The sequence below is a fragment of the Chironomus tepperi genome, unplaced genomic scaffold (genome assembly GCF_022539635.2).
Source record: "Chironomus tepperi strain 1889 unplaced genomic scaffold, CSIRO-AGI_Ctep_v1 contig_346, whole genome shotgun sequence".
Taxonomy (NCBI): domain Eukaryota; kingdom Metazoa; phylum Arthropoda; class Insecta; order Diptera; family Chironomidae; genus Chironomus; species Chironomus tepperi.
The window spans coordinates 908,638-926,079 of record NW_027226468.1 but is presented as its reverse complement, the minus strand read 5'-3'; the positions used below and the strand labels follow the sequence as shown (position 1 = coordinate 926,079).

General features: G+C 31.0%; 3 protein-coding genes across 4 annotated transcripts; 1 reads left to right on the top strand and 2 right to left on the bottom strand.

Annotated features, from left to right (window-relative positions):
- Window positions 1–183: 183 nt before the first annotated feature.
- Golgin97 (Golgin 97) lies at window positions 184–3,233 on the bottom strand. Its single transcript, XM_070644747.1, has 6 exons — window positions 2,734–3,233; window positions 2,570–2,680; window positions 1,715–2,137; window positions 1,533–1,631; window positions 792–1,046; window positions 184–735 (listed from the first exon to the last, which is right to left on the bottom strand). Exons 1-6 carry the CDS (start codon window positions 3,121–3,123, stop codon window positions 346–348), a joined length of 1,668 nt encoding a protein of 555 aa, XP_070500848.1. The 5' UTR covers window positions 3,124–3,233; the 3' UTR covers window positions 184–345.
- A 499-nt stretch (window positions 3,234–3,732) lies between these two features.
- LOC139093989 (uncharacterized) lies at window positions 3,733–14,804 on the top strand. The gene is made up of 7 exons (XM_070644858.1): window positions 3,733–4,218; window positions 4,477–4,891; window positions 5,232–5,510; window positions 5,576–5,961; window positions 7,676–7,761; window positions 10,231–10,486; window positions 11,304–14,804. The coding sequence occupies exons 1-7, from the start codon at window positions 4,079–4,081 to the stop codon at window positions 13,054–13,056; spliced, it is 3,315 nt and encodes a 1,104-aa protein (XP_070500959.1). The 5' UTR covers window positions 3,733–4,078; the 3' UTR covers window positions 13,057–14,804.
- Window positions 14,762–17,259, bottom strand: LOC139093991 (sorting nexin-8-like). 2 transcript variants are annotated; one of them, XM_070644861.1, is made up of 4 exons: window positions 17,174–17,259; window positions 16,944–17,090; window positions 16,755–16,879; window positions 14,762–16,496 (listed from the first exon to the last, which is right to left on the bottom strand). In XM_070644861.1, the coding sequence occupies exons 2-4, from the start codon at window positions 17,011–17,013 to the stop codon at window positions 15,597–15,599; spliced, it is 1,095 nt and encodes a 364-aa protein (XP_070500962.1). In that variant the 5' UTR covers window positions 17,014–17,090; window positions 17,174–17,259; the 3' UTR covers window positions 14,762–15,596. The 2 variants fall into 2 exon arrangements, with proteins under 2 accessions (XP_070500962.1, XP_070500961.1); XM_070644860.1 differs by lacking the exon at window positions 17,174–17,259 and having other exon boundaries at window positions 16,944–17,155.
- Window positions 17,260–17,442: the final 183 nt, after the last annotated feature.

The window sequence follows — 17,442 nt, the reverse complement described above, 5'->3', positions numbered from 1 at the left end:
GAAAAAGGAAAATTTACCTAGTAAACTTTTGCATTTTAGAAATGCTTGATACTTTTGGGGCCGTTCACTTATTACGTTACGCAAAAAAACGAATTTCTAGACCCCCCCTCCCCCCCCTCGTTACAAAATGTCGTTACAAAAAAAATTTTTTGGTTGAGGCTGTTACAAAATCTTAGACCCCCCCCCTAAAAAGCGAACGTAATAAGTGAACGGCCCCTTTAATGAACGACATGTGACTTTTAAGCTAAATAATATAAATCAATTATAACTGCTCTGTTATAGTTAGTCAGCCTTTATGTATAAAATGTCTATATGTATAATTTATAGAGCTTTTTTTGTTACTTATTATAGAAATGACATAGCTGGTGGTTTACCGAACCAACTTTTTCGGTATTCTAACACTTCTTCAAGGAGCTTTTCTTCAGAATCGGATAAATATAATAGCGTGCTTACCGGTCGTATGAGGTGTTTCGATTCCGTCGTCAAAAATTTAAAAATTACGTGCTTTAAATACGAAAATTTGACTTCGTCCAATACAATTGGCCCAGATATGTTAGACTTCTTTAAATTAAACGGTAACGTATTATGATTAGAATTATTGTCTACGTTTACAGGTATCAAAATGGCTGGCTGATTGCTCATCATTGATCCCGTACTTCCACTATTATTGTTCTTAATCTCTTCCTGTAGCGTCTTCTTTACGTCAAATAATCGCTGATTTAAAATTTTTATCGCCTACAAAATTAATAGCAAATTAATTATCAGAAATTCTTCGAAATTTGAGTTCTTACTTTATTTTTGTCAGTGACTTCAGCCTCATATCTATCAAGTTGTGCCTGAAGATCATTGATTGCTAAACTATCCTGCTCCAATTCAGCGATTTTTTGATTCATTTCAATAATTTTATTTTCAGAATCTCGTAGCTTTTCGTGTGCCTCATTGTATTCCTTTTGAAGCGCTAATACTTGTGCCTCATACTCCTCACTCGTCTCTGAATATTTTAGTACATTTTCCTTCGTTTGAGTCAATTCACTTTCTTGGAATGCCTGGTTACAGAATAATAAAAAAATCAATTATTTATGTTACAAAAACATGACAATTAATGAGTGTGAATAAGAAAATAAGAGGAAATAAATCAAATAAAAGAACTAAACCATTGGTGCTACCTTTTTACAACTTTGAATAGTAAGGTAAAGGAAAACAGCAAAATGATAAAAAATAATTTGATATTTTTAAATATTTTTTATTGTTTTAAAGAACACAATGACACACAACATAAGTGAAAGGAAGGAATACTCATTCTTATTTTATAGTCAAATTGCATGCTTGAAGAAAAAAATTAAAAATAAAAACAAAAGTTGATAAAAGCACTTTATATCACAATTCTTTTTCATGCTATAATAAATAAATTCTGTTATTGAACATAAAATCACCAAGTTTCTATATTTGGTCATGTTAATTAAAATGTTTTGTAAAAAAATCCCTTGACGAACAAGGAATTAATTAGACAATCAATGTGGTGAAGTACTCACGACTTTGCTGCGAAGAAATTCAATTTCTTCCTCGTTTTCTAAACGAATTTCACGCAATGATGAATTAAGCTCGTCGATTTCCTCGTTCATTAATTTTATCTGTAAGAATATTCGTTAATTTAATGACATTAAAGCAATACAACAGCATTTTTCTAAAACATTTGTAAGGTTTTCAAATCTACCTTATTGTCTCTAACTTTCAGTTCTTCGTTAGCTTTCATCATTTCGAACTCAAGCTGTTTAACTTTCTCAGTCAACATCTCCTTAGCCTCAATAATTTTCCTTTTTTCGCCTGTTTCTTCAGCAACTTGTCTTGAAAGTCTTGCCAATTGATTCTCTAATGTTAAATTCTGACTAGTCCAATTGCTCTTAATTTCATGAAGATGTATGTGCGCTTCCTCCAATCTCGATTCGAGCATTTTTCTTTCCGCCAAAAGCAGTTTAATTTTATCATTATCTGAATCAGAGGCTGTTATATATGCACGTTGTTCGGATATTTCGAGTTTTGCTGTCAAATGACGAATCTCTTCTTCTTTTGCTGAGAGTTTTGTAATTAAATGATTTTTTTCCAACTGTGTAGCACGTCGTAGATTTTCATGTTCATCCTAAAAGGAAATTAAACAATAAAATGTCAATATTACTTATGTCAATCAATTGTTAATTAATATTTAAATCCCAGCCTACACCAAAATACAATAAACATAATAGTGGATAACAAAAAAATTATATTAATGAAGGCAAACAAAGCTTCAACTCACCTTTCGATAAGAAATTTTCTCACGTGCTTAAGAGCATATAAGTTATAATATATAAAAATATATAAATAATAAGCATAAAACTCACAACACACAAATGACTGGATTTCAAGGGAGAATGAATAATGGAAACAAATTAAAAAGTTGTTTGATAAGGAATAATGTAAGTAAGCACCAACTTAAAAATTCTTATTTTTTCTGTGCATAGAAAGTACAGGAACAAATTTGTAATACCCGAATGAACACACTTTTGATAAGAGGTGAAAAAAAAAGTTTTTTTACCTGAAGTTGTTCAAACATTTCCTCAATATTCTTTATTCTAGTTATTTCACCTCTGAGGTTTTCGATTTGATTCTCGTCATTCTTTGATTTGTTCAACTGATCTAGCGATTCCTGTAAATCATATGTTATCTTACTGTATGTCAATTAAATCCAGTGTAATTTACCTGCTCGCGGAACAGTAATAAGCTTTTTAGCTTTTCAATTTCATGGTGCTGTGCGTTGTGAATCTTGTCTGTTTCTTCAAACATTAAATCTTTGGATACTTGATTGACTCGCAGTGATTCCTTTAATTTTTCCAGCTCAGTTTCTAATGACTTAATTCTATTTTGTGCGACCAGAAGCTCTTGCCTCAAAATATTAATTTCCGCTTCTTTCTCATCGTATGGCGATAAGTCATCCTTAGATGAGTTGTCTAATGACTGATTACTACAAATTGAATTTCTTGACGATAAAATTTTACTATTGGATGTTGACGACGTCGATCTGTTAAAATTAATTCTTGTAATGTCCTGTCCAGTCTCTTTAGCAATCTTCTGTTTCAGCGATTGAAACATTCTGTTGGGCTTATTTTCTACACAAAATTATTATCTGACTCGGTCTGTATGCTTGTTTAAAATGAATTAACTATTTTTTGTATGAACTTTTCATGACTAGTTTCACAATAATTCGCTAAGCTTACAGTTTAAATATATTTTAACCGTTACAGTTAATTTAACTTATTTTGTTAAAAATTCGTATTTTTATGGCAGGCAATGATGATTTGTTGCAAAATCTATATTAATGATGTTTAAAAAGCTTAATTATGTCGATTTTCCTGGAATTTTCTTTTTATTTTCTTCATTTTCCCGCACTTTTTTAAAAATAATCCAAGGTTCCTGAGGCATGTCCGTAGAAAAAATTGTTTTCAAACATATAATTTCGATGAATTGTCTGTATTGTGCAAATTTATCACAACTTCTTTGTTCTTCATGAAATTTCTGTGATGATTTCAGTAATATTTGAAAATTTAACGGTTATTTAATCATAAAAGAACATAAAATGACGAAAGTGTGTATTAAAAACACGATTAAAGACATCTTATTTACATTTAATTACTGATTAAAACTGAGCAGGCTTGTTGTCATGATGAACGGTCCACAAAGTGCTAGTTGTACAAATAAAAATTGAAGAAAAAAAAAAGTTGAAGTGAGAGACACGGAGAAATTTTTATTGAATTACAGTACAGAATGGCTTAATTGGAATCAATTTTTGTGTGAAAATAAACGGATAAGTTCATAGTGTTAAGGTATTTGAATTTGTCATAAGACATCATAGTGTACAGTGAAAATTATGGAAAACTAACTGTTTTTACATTTTTCGCAATGATCCAAAATCAATCAATAAGTGAAAAATGATGAAAAGATGCGCTTAATTAATTTGTTTTTCAAGTGAAATCGTAAATTTATGATCTTTTTGGGCTACGAGTCCATTATTTGTAAATCATCTAATAATATAAAGTAGTGATCCCAAATGAAAATGGACTCGCAAGAATTAATCGAACGTAGTAATGAGGAAAGGAGAAAAATATTTGAACGCTATGAATTAGGCAGGCAGGGATCAATTGATCCATGGGAAGATCCAGAATATAATGTCTATTCCATGATTGATCGGTAAGTTATTGAAAGTGAATATTAGAATTGCATAAGCTTATCTATTGCAATTGCAACAAGTTACACGCAAATAATAAAGCAGAAACAGCATAAATTGAGATGAAAATTCACCACCTCTCATTTTACGCCTACATATTATTATTATTATATGAAGTTCCTGCTCACTTGCAACCTTTGACATTTAGTGAGCTTGATTCAGTGCTTTATGAATATATTTTTTTTATTTTTCAAAATTTTTCTTCTTATTCCACAAAAAAGTTTTGGATTCATTCACGACCAGAAAATTCAATCACCCGAAGATGATAAAAAGACATTAGAAAAGAAACTCGAAGTGCTCGCACAACGTGAGAAAAAATGGGTTAAAATGCTGTCAAAGTGGGACTCGAAATCAACGAAAGAGAAATTACAGAAAAGAATTTACAAAGGCATTCCAGACAAAGTCCGTGCATTTGTATGGACAAAATTACTTAATCTCGCTGAAGTTATGAGCGATAAGGGTAACAAATATCAGGAAATGTTGGAACTGGCAAAACATCATAGTACAGAGGCTAGACAAATTGATTCCGATGTTAATCGTCAATTTCGTGAAAATATTTTCTTTCGTGAACGTTATAACCAGCGACAGAGGAGCTTATTCAATGTTCTCGTTGCATATTCAATGTATAATATGGAGGTAATATTGCTAAAGATAGATAGAATATTTGCATAATGTCATTAAACATTCGCTGTTACTTACTTTTTTTTTGCCTGTGTTTCGTGGTTCATACTATGGTAATTCTCTAATGAGTAATATATTTACATCACTTGCTAACTTTATTATGCTTTGAGCCATACGATTTTTATTATTATTTCTACTGACTTACAAATGATTTCTCAGTCCAGGCAAATTAAATGCGTTTATCAGCAATATAATGACGCATCAATCACTTATTTTATATATTTTTTTTTATATTTCATACTACAAACATGATCATCAACATCATCATCTTTATTAATGTCGACGAAATATGTAGGTCTCATACTGTCAAGGAATGAGTACATTGGCGGGAATGCTGCTCATGTATTTGGGCGAAGAGGAGACATTTTGGGCTTTAAACATACTACTGACCGAAAAGAAATTTGCAATGCATGGATTATTTATTTTGGGCTTTCCAAAATTAACACGATTCCTTGCGCATCACGACAAAATTTTAACAAAATTTCTTCCAAAGTTGAAGAGACATTTTGATCAATGTAATCTCGATTCAATACTATATTCATTAAAATGGTTCTTTGTCATATTTTGTGAGCGGGTAAGTGTATCAAGTCTTGCAATCAGTACGCATTTTTAATGAGAGAAAATTATTACATTCCACAGATTCCATTTAGTTTATGCTTAAGAGTATGGGATGTGTATTTATTAGAAGGTGAAAAAGTGTCGATAGCAATGGCATTTACAGTATTAAAACTACATAAGAATAAATTAATGAAACTCAAAGATTTAGACTCAATTGTGCATTTTTTGCAAGTTCAACTTCCAAAAAATTTCGGCTATGATGATGACTATGTGATTAAAGCACTCGAACAATGTTCAGAAGAGTTGAGGAAGGCAAAAATGGATTTACCGCCACCACCTAGTGATAATGAATTTCCACAAAGAGAATTTGGCGTGTTTGTGGAGCCAACAAAAGATGAAAAGATTGGTCATAGAAAGTCTGGTTTCACTGAAATAGAAAAGGAAGTCACAGAAAATGTCATAAAGACGTGAGTAAAGTTTCTTTTTATGTATCATATCAAGCGCTTATTTTCAATGAGTAATGACACAAGTGTCTGCATTTTGTCATACATTCTGTCATTCAATTTGGTGATTCAGAATGTTCCGTTATTTTTTCAAAAATTTTAGAACATAATTTTCAAAAAATTTTTGACCGTTATTTTTCAAATTATTTCTAGTCGTTATATTTTCACAATGACTTATTTCCCTTAATTTGACATCTTAACTAGAAAGCAATAATCATTGAAAATGCGCTTTACTCGAAAGTGACACCAATGACTAGATTTAAGCAGATTTCTTTACATTCAGATTTTTTAACTCTTTTTTATATTCACACCGTTTTCACGTGTGAATGTATTGGATTTGTTCAGATTGGAAAACCAGTTTTTTGGATTTTCCAGCAAAACTAAGCATAATAACAAGTTGTGTTCTATTACAATAAGTTTGTGCCTGGAATTTCACATCATAATCCAAAAACAGATTTGAAATTGGTTGAGGCATTGCTGAGAAAACCGTAAAAATATGCATTCTGTAAGCAAGCAAACAAGCAAACAAGCAAGTTAATCATCAAGAAATCTCAATAACGAGACATCGTAGAGACTTCTAGTTTTTTGCAATCGATTCGTGCTATTCTATAGAAGAGCTGATTAGTTTTTGGGCATGGCAGGAACAGCCGTTGCTTCTAAAAAAGCAAAAAACTTTCGTTTTCATACAAAATTTCAAAACCAATGTTTTCTATGATTTTTTGAAACTTTGAACATTGTATGAAAATTCAATAAATTATTTACAGCGAAGCTTGGCCTACCCGCTGGAGCCTGATTCCTCAAACAATTGCCAAGCGAAGCTTGGCCTATCCGCTGGAGCCTGATTCCTCAAACATTTGCCAAGCGAAGCTTGGCCTATCCGCTGGAGCCTGATTCCTCAAACATTTGCCAAGCGAAGCTTGGCCTACCCGCTGGAGCCTGATTCCTCAAAAATTTGCCAAGCGAAGCTTGGCCTATCCGCTGGAGCCTGATTCCTCAAACATTTGCCAAGCGAAGCTTGGCCTACCCGCTGGAGCCTGATTCCTCAAAAATTTGCCAAGCGAAGCTTGGCCTATCCGCTGGAGCCTGATTCCTCAAACATTTGCCAAGCGAAGCTTGGCCTACCCGCTGGCGCCTGACTCCTCAAACATTTGCCAAGCGAAGCTTGGCCTACCCGCTGGAGCCTGATTCCTCAAACATTTGCCAAGCGAAGCTTGACCTACCCGCTGGAGCCTGATTCCTCAAACATTTGCCAAGCGAAGCTTGGCCTACCCGCTGGAGCCTGATTCCTCAAACATTTGCCAAGCGAAGCTTGGCCTACCCGCTGGAGCCTGATTCTTCAAACATGTGCCAAGCGAAGCTTGGCCTACCCGCTGGAGCCTGATTCCTCAAACATTTGCCAAGCGAAGCTTGGCTTATCCGCTGGAGCCTGATTCCTCAAACATTTGCCAAGCGACGCTTGGCCTACCCGCTGGAGCCTGATTCCTCAAACATTTGCCAAGCGAAGCTTGGCCTACCGGCGAAACTTTTTATGGAACGGTGTGAATATTTCCGCATTGGGTTTCTACCCGATACACTAGTTTTTTTTTTTTTTGTTAGTAAAATGAAAAAAAGAAGTAAATCTCCGTTATGTGAATGTTATGAATTATAGAGTAATGTATATGATTTTTTTTTCTTACAGACAAGAAGATGCGGCAGCCGAATTAGAAAAAGAATCTCAATTAACTGAAGTTGGTTTAGGCGAATCAAATAGTCAATTAAATACAGGTGAATATGATATTCAATATTACTCTACTTTAATGCCGTAAATATATATTTTTATAATTCGCATCAGAAATGTTAATTTTTTGAATCAATGATAAAAAAGAATATATAAGTTTTGTGTTCATTCCAACGACCATGAACTGATTCTTCCACAATCATTTCACGAGTTTTCTCTCAATGTATTTTTTGCTATTATCAAAAAAAAAAATATTTAAAAATTTTTCCCTCAATTTGTTTTTCATTCGATACACAAAAAAAAAATTATTGTTAATTTCTTTTTCTTTATTCGTTTAATTCTCTCTCAGTTCTGCCACGTGTTATTGTGTGATTTTACAAACTGTGAGAATTTTTTTACAATCTAAGCAAAAACATATTTTTATTTTCATTAGATTGACTACCTTTTTTCCTATGTACATATGTTTATAGCGGTTTTTGCAAAATTAATGCGCTTTCATGTTCGCTTTGAGTAATTTTTTTATCAAGATGTGGCCACTTGCGGGGTATATTTTTCATGCTGTCAATTTTTCATGAAATTATTTCTGGAATTATTAGATTCACGAAAAGCACAAGTAGGTTAATCGATCCGATTCAAGTCGACTCGACTCCAAAGAAAATCTGAATCGACTTCGAGCTCTGATTGATCCAATTCGACATCAGGCTGGCGTGACTCTTGGTATGGTGTCAGATTCAAACCAAACCCAGCATCAAGCCAGATCATTTTTGATCAATCAGCCGATTTGTGCTATTCGTGATTATCAATGTCAATTTCATCTCAAATTACATCCAATATCCCCCAAAGTGAACCCACCTTGAATTAATTCTTTATGAAAAAAATTTATTTATTTAACTTGAATCTGTCTTGTCATTGAATATTTGGCCAATCTTGTTTTGCTATCTTATTATGGCACAGTTGAAAGTATTATACTTGCTAATTTACACATTTCTCGCCAAATATGCTGTTTTCTTAATGGGTCATCATTGCTGTTTATTTTAATAACTACCACATTTTTTCACATAGGCTTTTCAGAATTATTTTTGGGTATAATTTTTATATTTTTAAAAAGCATTAATTTGAACTTTAATTGGATGTGGGTGTGTCAATTTAAGTTTAAATGATTTTTATCGTGCAGTAAATTTTGAGACTTATCAGGCTTATTACAGTTGATTAAAGTGCCGAAATGGAAGAATTAAGCATAGATTCTGATAAGATTGACTCAAATGTGAGGAGTTAAGATAAATCCTAGGATTTAACTTAAGTCCAACTTTTAATCCTAGGATTTAAATACTGATTCTATGTCCATTCCCTAAGATAGACAAAACAAGACAAATATTCCAAAAAAATCATTAGAAATTCCATCCTATTGCGTTATGTTATTTATGCTCGCTATAATTAAACATAGGATTATGATTTATGTACGTACCAAAAAAATTAGAAAATCATCACTAAATTGAAATAAGTTCAATTGTTAAAGAAGCTGAAAGAAGTCAATTAAATGCTATTTGATTTTTTTTAGAAAACTATTTTTAGTTTAAATCATTTAACACTATAATAGGCGATGATGATGATCACAAATTGATGATTTTCTCATCATGTTTTTCATTTTCATGTTACTTTTGCTTTCCTTTATTAACTGTTCATTGTTGTTTTGTTATCTCTTTTTTTTTATTTTCTGCTACATATACATTAACTGATACAATATTATAAATAGAGAAAAAGAAAGAAAAAACAAAGCCAATGAGTCATTAAGTGTGTGTATGTGTATTTCCTGGATTTATTTGATGCAATATTATAAAAAGAGTAAATTTTTTTATGTTTCAGTTTTATGCGGTTTTTCTTTATTGTTTCACACCTTTTACAGTTTTATGATCAGGTTGTGAAGATGGTTTAAGATGATTTTTTTTTGGACATACTTAAAGACTAATGAAAAGATCTTTTCAAAAAACCGTTGAGAAATATATTTGAATTATTGATGGAATTGTAGGGTTTTTGAGAGGAAATTGAACGGGCTCAGATTTTGATAAATAATCAAAACCTTCCAAATGTCAATAATTTCGATACATTTGTACGGTTTTGAGAATTTTCAAAAATAATTTAACGGAAATTTTTAAATTCATTGAAAATTTAAGTTTATTTTAATCCAACAACTCTGACAATTTTTTTTAGCATTTCGATAATTTTTGTTCAAATTATGTTAATTGCAATAATTTTGAATAATTAACAGCAATCCCAGCTTTTTCTTCTTTCTTTTAGTTTTTGCATAAATTTTGTTATTTTTATGTAGTTACATACCTTTCTTATATAGATAACAATTTTAAATAATTTCTACATATTAAATTCATTCATGCAATTTTTCTTTTATTCTCTCTTTTCTTTTCGTTCCATTCATGATGTCTCGACGATATAAATTTTTTTCACTTTCATATATTGTATGCATCAATAATAACAATGTTGTTAACAACAATACAATTTAGTACAAATACCCGAATCAGAAGACGGTGGATCATTGAATTTATCAAAGAGATCATTAGCCGATACATCCGTGACATCAACAGCTGATTTGAGTATTTTCTCGGGCGGTGATCGACGTCCAGCATCACAACAACATCATCATTATGAGATCGAAAATAATCTATTGACAAATGAGCAATTTCATTGCAGTAGTGACATTGATTTGCATAATTTTGTTGGCGTTGGTGAAGATGAGGAGAATGGAGAAAGTAGTCCAAAGTGAGTTATTTATTTTGATCTTTTTTTATTCATCTCGTTTTACTTTTTATAGAATTTCATTTAGTCTTGCACAATAGAAATTAATTAAGGCCATTTTCACACACAAACAGAAGAAATTTTTCTTTTCTTTCCTCCTTTTTCATTTTTTATTCATTCATTTATTCTTTTGATTCGTATGCACGATTTGGCGCATATTTTAGGAGAATTTTTTGTCTGCATTGTGAGCTTAATATGCGTTCAACATGTCAATGATCAGTATATAATGATAGTCTACTGTGACCTCTGCGAACCTATGATCTATGTTGATTCATGTAGGCTTCGTGTTTTCTGCTTGCTGTGTGCAGCTGTGTGATTGTCTAAGATTCATGTAGTTGCTTTATTTTCAAGATGAATCAACTATAGGCGTACAAATGGCTCACTCTATAGACATCATCAGCAAGCAACTCCCAAAAATTGTATTACATCGCTGATTTTCCATTAATAGATTCTCATAAAAAGTAAATTATTTCAAATTACAATGTTTCTCCTTTTAAAAAGTGCACTCTATAAATAAATGAGTCAATTATAAATATGAATAGTTATTAATTTTCTACGTAAATGTGCTTCCATTTATGGCTATTTAATATTCACTTCCTTAATAAACAAAATTTCCAAAAAAACTACAGACATTCATAAAATATTTCATAAAGCTGCTTATTGTCACTCATCCCGCAGAAAGCAACAGCTTCTTTAGTAATTTAAATCATGCCTAATTCATTCATTCTTTTCCATTTTAATAAAATTTTATCTGAATTTCTCTTTCATATTTTCTTTTTAGTTCAATTGCGAAAAGTTCATCAACGATACAAATTTATCAAAAGTCTGAGACAGTGAAAGCTGAGATCGCATCATTACCGTTAAATGATGCAAGAGCAGACAACAGTAACAATAGTAATTCAAATGATACTCCAACACCAACAATATCACTACAAGATGCAATAAATCCCGATATTGTGAGAATTTATGTGCCGCCAGCAGACGATATGATACCTGATAAAATGCTTTTATATCATCGTGATCGTAATGATGATGAAATAAGTCAATGCTCTAATCGAAGTTCAATTGTTCATGTAGAATATGAGACATTACCATATGATAAATCACCGGATCATCACCAAACATCGCCAAATCAAAAAATGTCACCGACAAAAAGTAATGGAACTTATCAGCAGACAAAATCAAACAACAATAAAATATCATCTGGTGCTACAACAAATAATAATAATAACAATAAAAATAGTCCACAACAATACTATTACTATCCTCATCAGCCAGCATCAACAGCTACTATGAACAGTCAATCATCATCGTCAAGACGCGGCTCAATGTCAAGAAAAACACCATCGCCATTAATAGAATCAGATTTGGTTATTGAATGCGATCATATGAGAATGAGAAAATCACAAGAGAATATTAATGATATTGATCAACAACAAAATTCATTAAACTATTCAATAAATGGAAGTACGACAAGTAGCAATAAGAAATATATAACTAATAATATTATTGGATCACCGATCAAGCGCCTAACAAGTTTTGAGGAACTTGCAAAAAAATCTGAAAGCAATTCACTATTATATATTCATGAAACAATAAGTGACAATAATAATTATCGAAATAATTATCTACCATCAAATAGTAAGCCGAAAAGTGATTATAATATATGTTATAATTATAAAAATTTGGACAATCCAAATGAGGATTTAGACTATTCAAGTATAAAGCATCAATTGTTGATTAAAAAATCAACATCACATTCCAATAATTTTCGACGTAATGAACGTAGTAAGCATAGTAGCAGTGAGAATAGTCCATTTGATTATGACATTTTAAAAGAAAAACGTAAGGAGAATCGCTTCATGTATGGTGATGAGTCCAATGGACGACAATTAGAAAATAATGATAATTCAATTAAATCTTATGATAGATTCTTTAATTCTGACGATGAGATTGATGATGAATATGATTCACGACCAAATCATCGTGTAAATAAAAAGAGTAGTTCAAGTAGTCATACACATCATAAATATCGTGTACCACATCATGTAAGTGGCACAGAAGCTGATGAGGATGATGAAAATTCATCAAATAGTCCACCAAACAAGTCAATTTCAAACACTCCAATGAATGAGTGTATTCCATTATTATCATGTGATGCAGAACAGACAGTAATATATCAATCGCCAATTCCACCCATTCCTATTTTGCCACCAACATCATCATTGACTAAACAGCAATCACATCGATCGAAAATTCCATTAAGAGTTGGCAATAATAGTAACAATAATAGTCCAATACGTAAAAATTCATCAATAAGTTCACCAGATTCCGATAGAAGTGATGGATATCAAACGAGCATAAATCGTTATGATAATAGAATTGCACAATCAATGGCATATCAGTCGTCACCGACACCATCATCAACGTCTTCTAATTATCGTAGTGCAATTGCAACTCCAACAACTAATACATCATCCTCAACTCAAAGGAGCGATAATAAAATTCGTATTAAAATCAATCAAAATAATTAAATTAAATTGAAATAGCTTTTGAATGATGATGAGAGAAAATAATTCCAATAAGAACCAAATAACATATTAATTAACTTGTTATTGCAATATTTTTTTGTTTTCCTATATATTTTGTTATGTTAAATCATTCCGTTTAATAAGTTAGTGTACATTTCACTTTTTTTTAAAGAATTTATAAGCTCTCTACGCAATACATAATCTATTTTATTAATTAATTTTAATTTTTTTTATAATCGATACAAAAAAGACAAAGAAAAATCATTTTGGTGCATATAACTGGAGGTTGAGTTAGGGTGGAGATTGCAGTCTCAGAACAAACTCAGATTTATGCAAGAAAAAGCTTTAAAACTGCTAAAAAATGTCTCAAATTTAATGATTTATGACGTCATCAAAACGTACGTAAAATGATATTACGTAATGATTACGTACGTAAAATAAGTTTACGTCAGAATTACGTACGTAAAAAAATTAAAAGCTTACGTACCAAAAAAGCTCAAAAAGGCAGTCAAATTAAATTCTTAAACATAATCACGGAGATCATGATCCACCCAACGTAAATCCTCCCATGTAAAATGTAATTATTCTTTTATATAAGCGATGCAAATAAGAAAAAAAAGTATTCGAAATAATTGCATGACTACTTTATTAATCACGTGCATTTGTAAATACTCGTTACGATCACTAAAAGATGCTTACTATATAGTTGACATATATATTTTCTTAATTATTCCTCTCTCCATACCTTCTCTATACACAGCGAGTAAAACTAAATTGTGATCATTTTTTAATTATTGAAAATCTATGAAATATATAGCAACAAGCTAAAGTATAGAAAGGAACTGTTAGTATGACAAATCCAGTTAGAGCAGAGCGCATTATTGATTTTGATAAATTCAAGAATTCGGATTTTAATAAGAAAGTTTTGGCTGAAAAGTCGTTGTTTTGAAGAGCTTTTTGACAGTTAATTTTTCAAATTTTTTTTGGTCGTTATTTTTCAAATTTAATTTGACCTTTAATTTTTCAAAACTATTTCTCTACCTTAAAAAATGCGCTTCTGTGCTGCTTCTTTGACAGTTGTGACAATTGATCATTTTATCGCTTACATAAATGTACCTTTATCATTTATATTTGATAAACACATATTTAAAGTGAAAAAAGAAAACAATTTAAAAATGAAAAAATGTTAAAACAATTTCAAGAGTTAGAAATGCTTATTATTGGAGAAAATATAAGATGTGCTTATAAAAAATATTATTTTTTGAAATACTCTAGAAGAGAAATATCATGTCCGTATATCGTGCAAAAGAAAACAATGATATTTAAAATGTTGGGTATTCGCAGAATCTCGATGATATATGAATTAAAAATTCAAGATATAAAAAATAGTAGAAATGAGAAAATTTTCAGTATTCCGTTGATATCGTGAGATTTGAGTTGATTGAGACTGGTTGGTCATGATTAACATTGAAATAGTTATTAAATCTGATCTTTAAAGATTTTTGTTCAAATTTTACACGTTAAAATTTCAGTATTTTTGTTAAATTCAAGTAATTTTTGATCAATCAGGGCTTAAAAGCTCAAAGCTCCTTCAAATTTATTAAAATAAATACATATAAAAATTAAAATTGTACAAATTTTTTTCGATTCCATTCAAAAAAAGAAGAAATAAAAAAAATCCAGCAAATTTCAATGTTACTAAAATTAATTAAAAAAGGGAATAAACAAAATATGACAAGAAAAAAATAAAGACAATGTATATTTAATGAAGATTCCGTTTTTGATTTATTTAACGTACCTAAATCATAAAATTTAAATATTTTAGGGCCTGTTCACTGACTACAAAATCTGAGTTGACTTCTAGATTTGTTGACTAGGATACCCAAAAAAATCATATTTTAGTCATGAGGGTCACAAATTCTCTTTTGTTTAGGCCAGTATTGTCCAAATTATGTATAGCGACCACTCTAGTGTGCCTAGTCGTGGCTTACGACCAAGATGTTCCGTGGCATACAAAAATTTGAACAACACTGACATACAAAATCATGAACACCCCCTAAAAAGTGAACAGATCCCTTATATCCTTTTAAATTTTCAGCAACATAAAGCACTGAACACACTTTTGGCTTTCGAATACAAATTTAATTAACATTTCTATTTGGCACAGATCTCAGAATAGTGAGTTGTAAAACCAAGAAGGAAAAATGCATCATTAAAATTACAATAATGTTACACTATACTAATAACAAAAGCTACATTACATCCAAAAAGAGCTACATGATCACACAAAAAAGGACTAAACAGTTGTTTCTTAACTACTAATTTTATTTGACATTTAATATGAATCTACGAACATGATTATATATAATTAAGGCAGCATTTTAGATGAGAATCATGAAATTTTGATCTTATCGTTTATAAAAAATTGAGTATATCCAGTGAAAATGTAAAGCTTAATATTGTGATCATTAAATTTATGTGAAATTAAATTTTTGGCATTGACATTCATGAGTAATATGAGTGAGCACTTGAACTATGTTAATTTAATTTAATTTATCGCTTTCTTTATCCATAAAATTTTGAAACTTTTTTGCTACTGCTGAAAAACTTTGTGTCTCCATAAATGCAAATTTAAGAAATAAAGACGGAAGTAGTTTCATATATCGCTTAGCTACTTTATATTCCTCGATTAGACAACCCACTCCAAATGTAATTCGATTCCTATGCTGTTCCATTTCATCATCACATGTCACATTCTGACCAAACATATTCTTTAAGCGCTGAATATGAAATGCATCATTTCCACCATCTTTTGAACTAAATAGTCTTTCACATGCATCGATATATCCAGTTAGAACTGCAATGACCATTTCTAAACGATCTGTGGCATCTGTTTTTTTGGCACTTTCAACACAGGTTTTGACGATATCTTTGAGACAAAGTCTAAAATCACAGAGACTGGTGTCATTTGTTGTGTCCATGAGTTCATAAAGAATATCACTTAATTGAAGAAAATCTCTTCCTTGACAGATTTCTCGTTCGTAATGGTCATTAAATATTGTTTTTATAGATATCAAATGATGAAGGACACGCTTCACTAAATTTCGTTTGCTAAAAATTTCATCAATATCAGTAACTTTCATAACTTTATCCTGGAACATATATGATGAAAATTCACTTGGTATGACTGCAAGTCTAAATGTGTCTTCCGTCAAAAAATGTTTAAACATAATATCTCTGGATATAATTGCATGTTGACTGATAATTGTTAACCATCGTTGAAGACCATCTCGTCGTTTTTCGGGATTTGGATCATTCACAAATTGCTTTGGTGGTAATTTTGGAATTATCCGATACTCATATATTTTCAAATAGTTCTCATACAGTGCATAAAAATCTGAATATCGTCGTTCAACTGTGCTTTTGTAATTTTCTGAACTTACCTATGAGAGGAAAAAAACTAGAATTAATAATATTACTCTTGCATGTTGACGATGGATTTAAGTTAATCTTGGGATTAAAATTTAATCCGATGGACTTGAAAAAGAGATCAAGTGATCAAAGCATATCCAGCATGTCGTGTTTTGCCCCATGCATTCAAATTCTTTTCAGAATGAATCATTTTCATGAATAGAAAAACCTCGCATGATTAGAATGCCTCACAATTGAGTCATTCAATGATCAGATGTAAATAAACTTACATTATATGCTGTATATTTCATAAAGTTGCCTTTCTTTTCTGGAATTATTGTGACTTTTATGACATCGGAAATATAGCGATCAGAAGACGATGATGCTTCTTCACTCTCAGCTGTTGAGACTTCGTCTGTAAAGGTTAAGGTCAGAAAATGTATGCCATTGGATACAATTTTTCCTGAATTTTGTCTTACCTTTATCAGAAAGCAATTCTCCTATCTCATCGGGCTGTAAATCCACTTCCTCGAATTCCGCTTGAGCCATCTTGATCGCAAAAATATAAGTTATCAACCCAAAATACAATTTTTAACATAAAACTGAATGAATAATAATAGCGCGCTCTAGAAATGCAGAGAGACAAAGAGAATATGAGAACAATATTCAGGGTTTTGATACTTCGTTGAGAACTTGTTAATCGGCTTACTAGTTAATTGATAAAGCAAACTTCTGATGAGAATTTTGGTTGTTCTTGCTATATATTCTAAACTGAAGGACAACTTTAGTTATAAATTTACTAACTTTATTTAATAACAGTCAAAAATATTTTGAAATTAGTCAATTTTATAGCACAAGTTCAAAATTTTGAAAATCGATTGAACTTTTTAGAGAAAATTTAAAATTTTGAAAATCGTTATGATTTTAAATTAAAATTTTAAGTGAAAAATTCCTATAATTCAGACTAAACCAAAATAA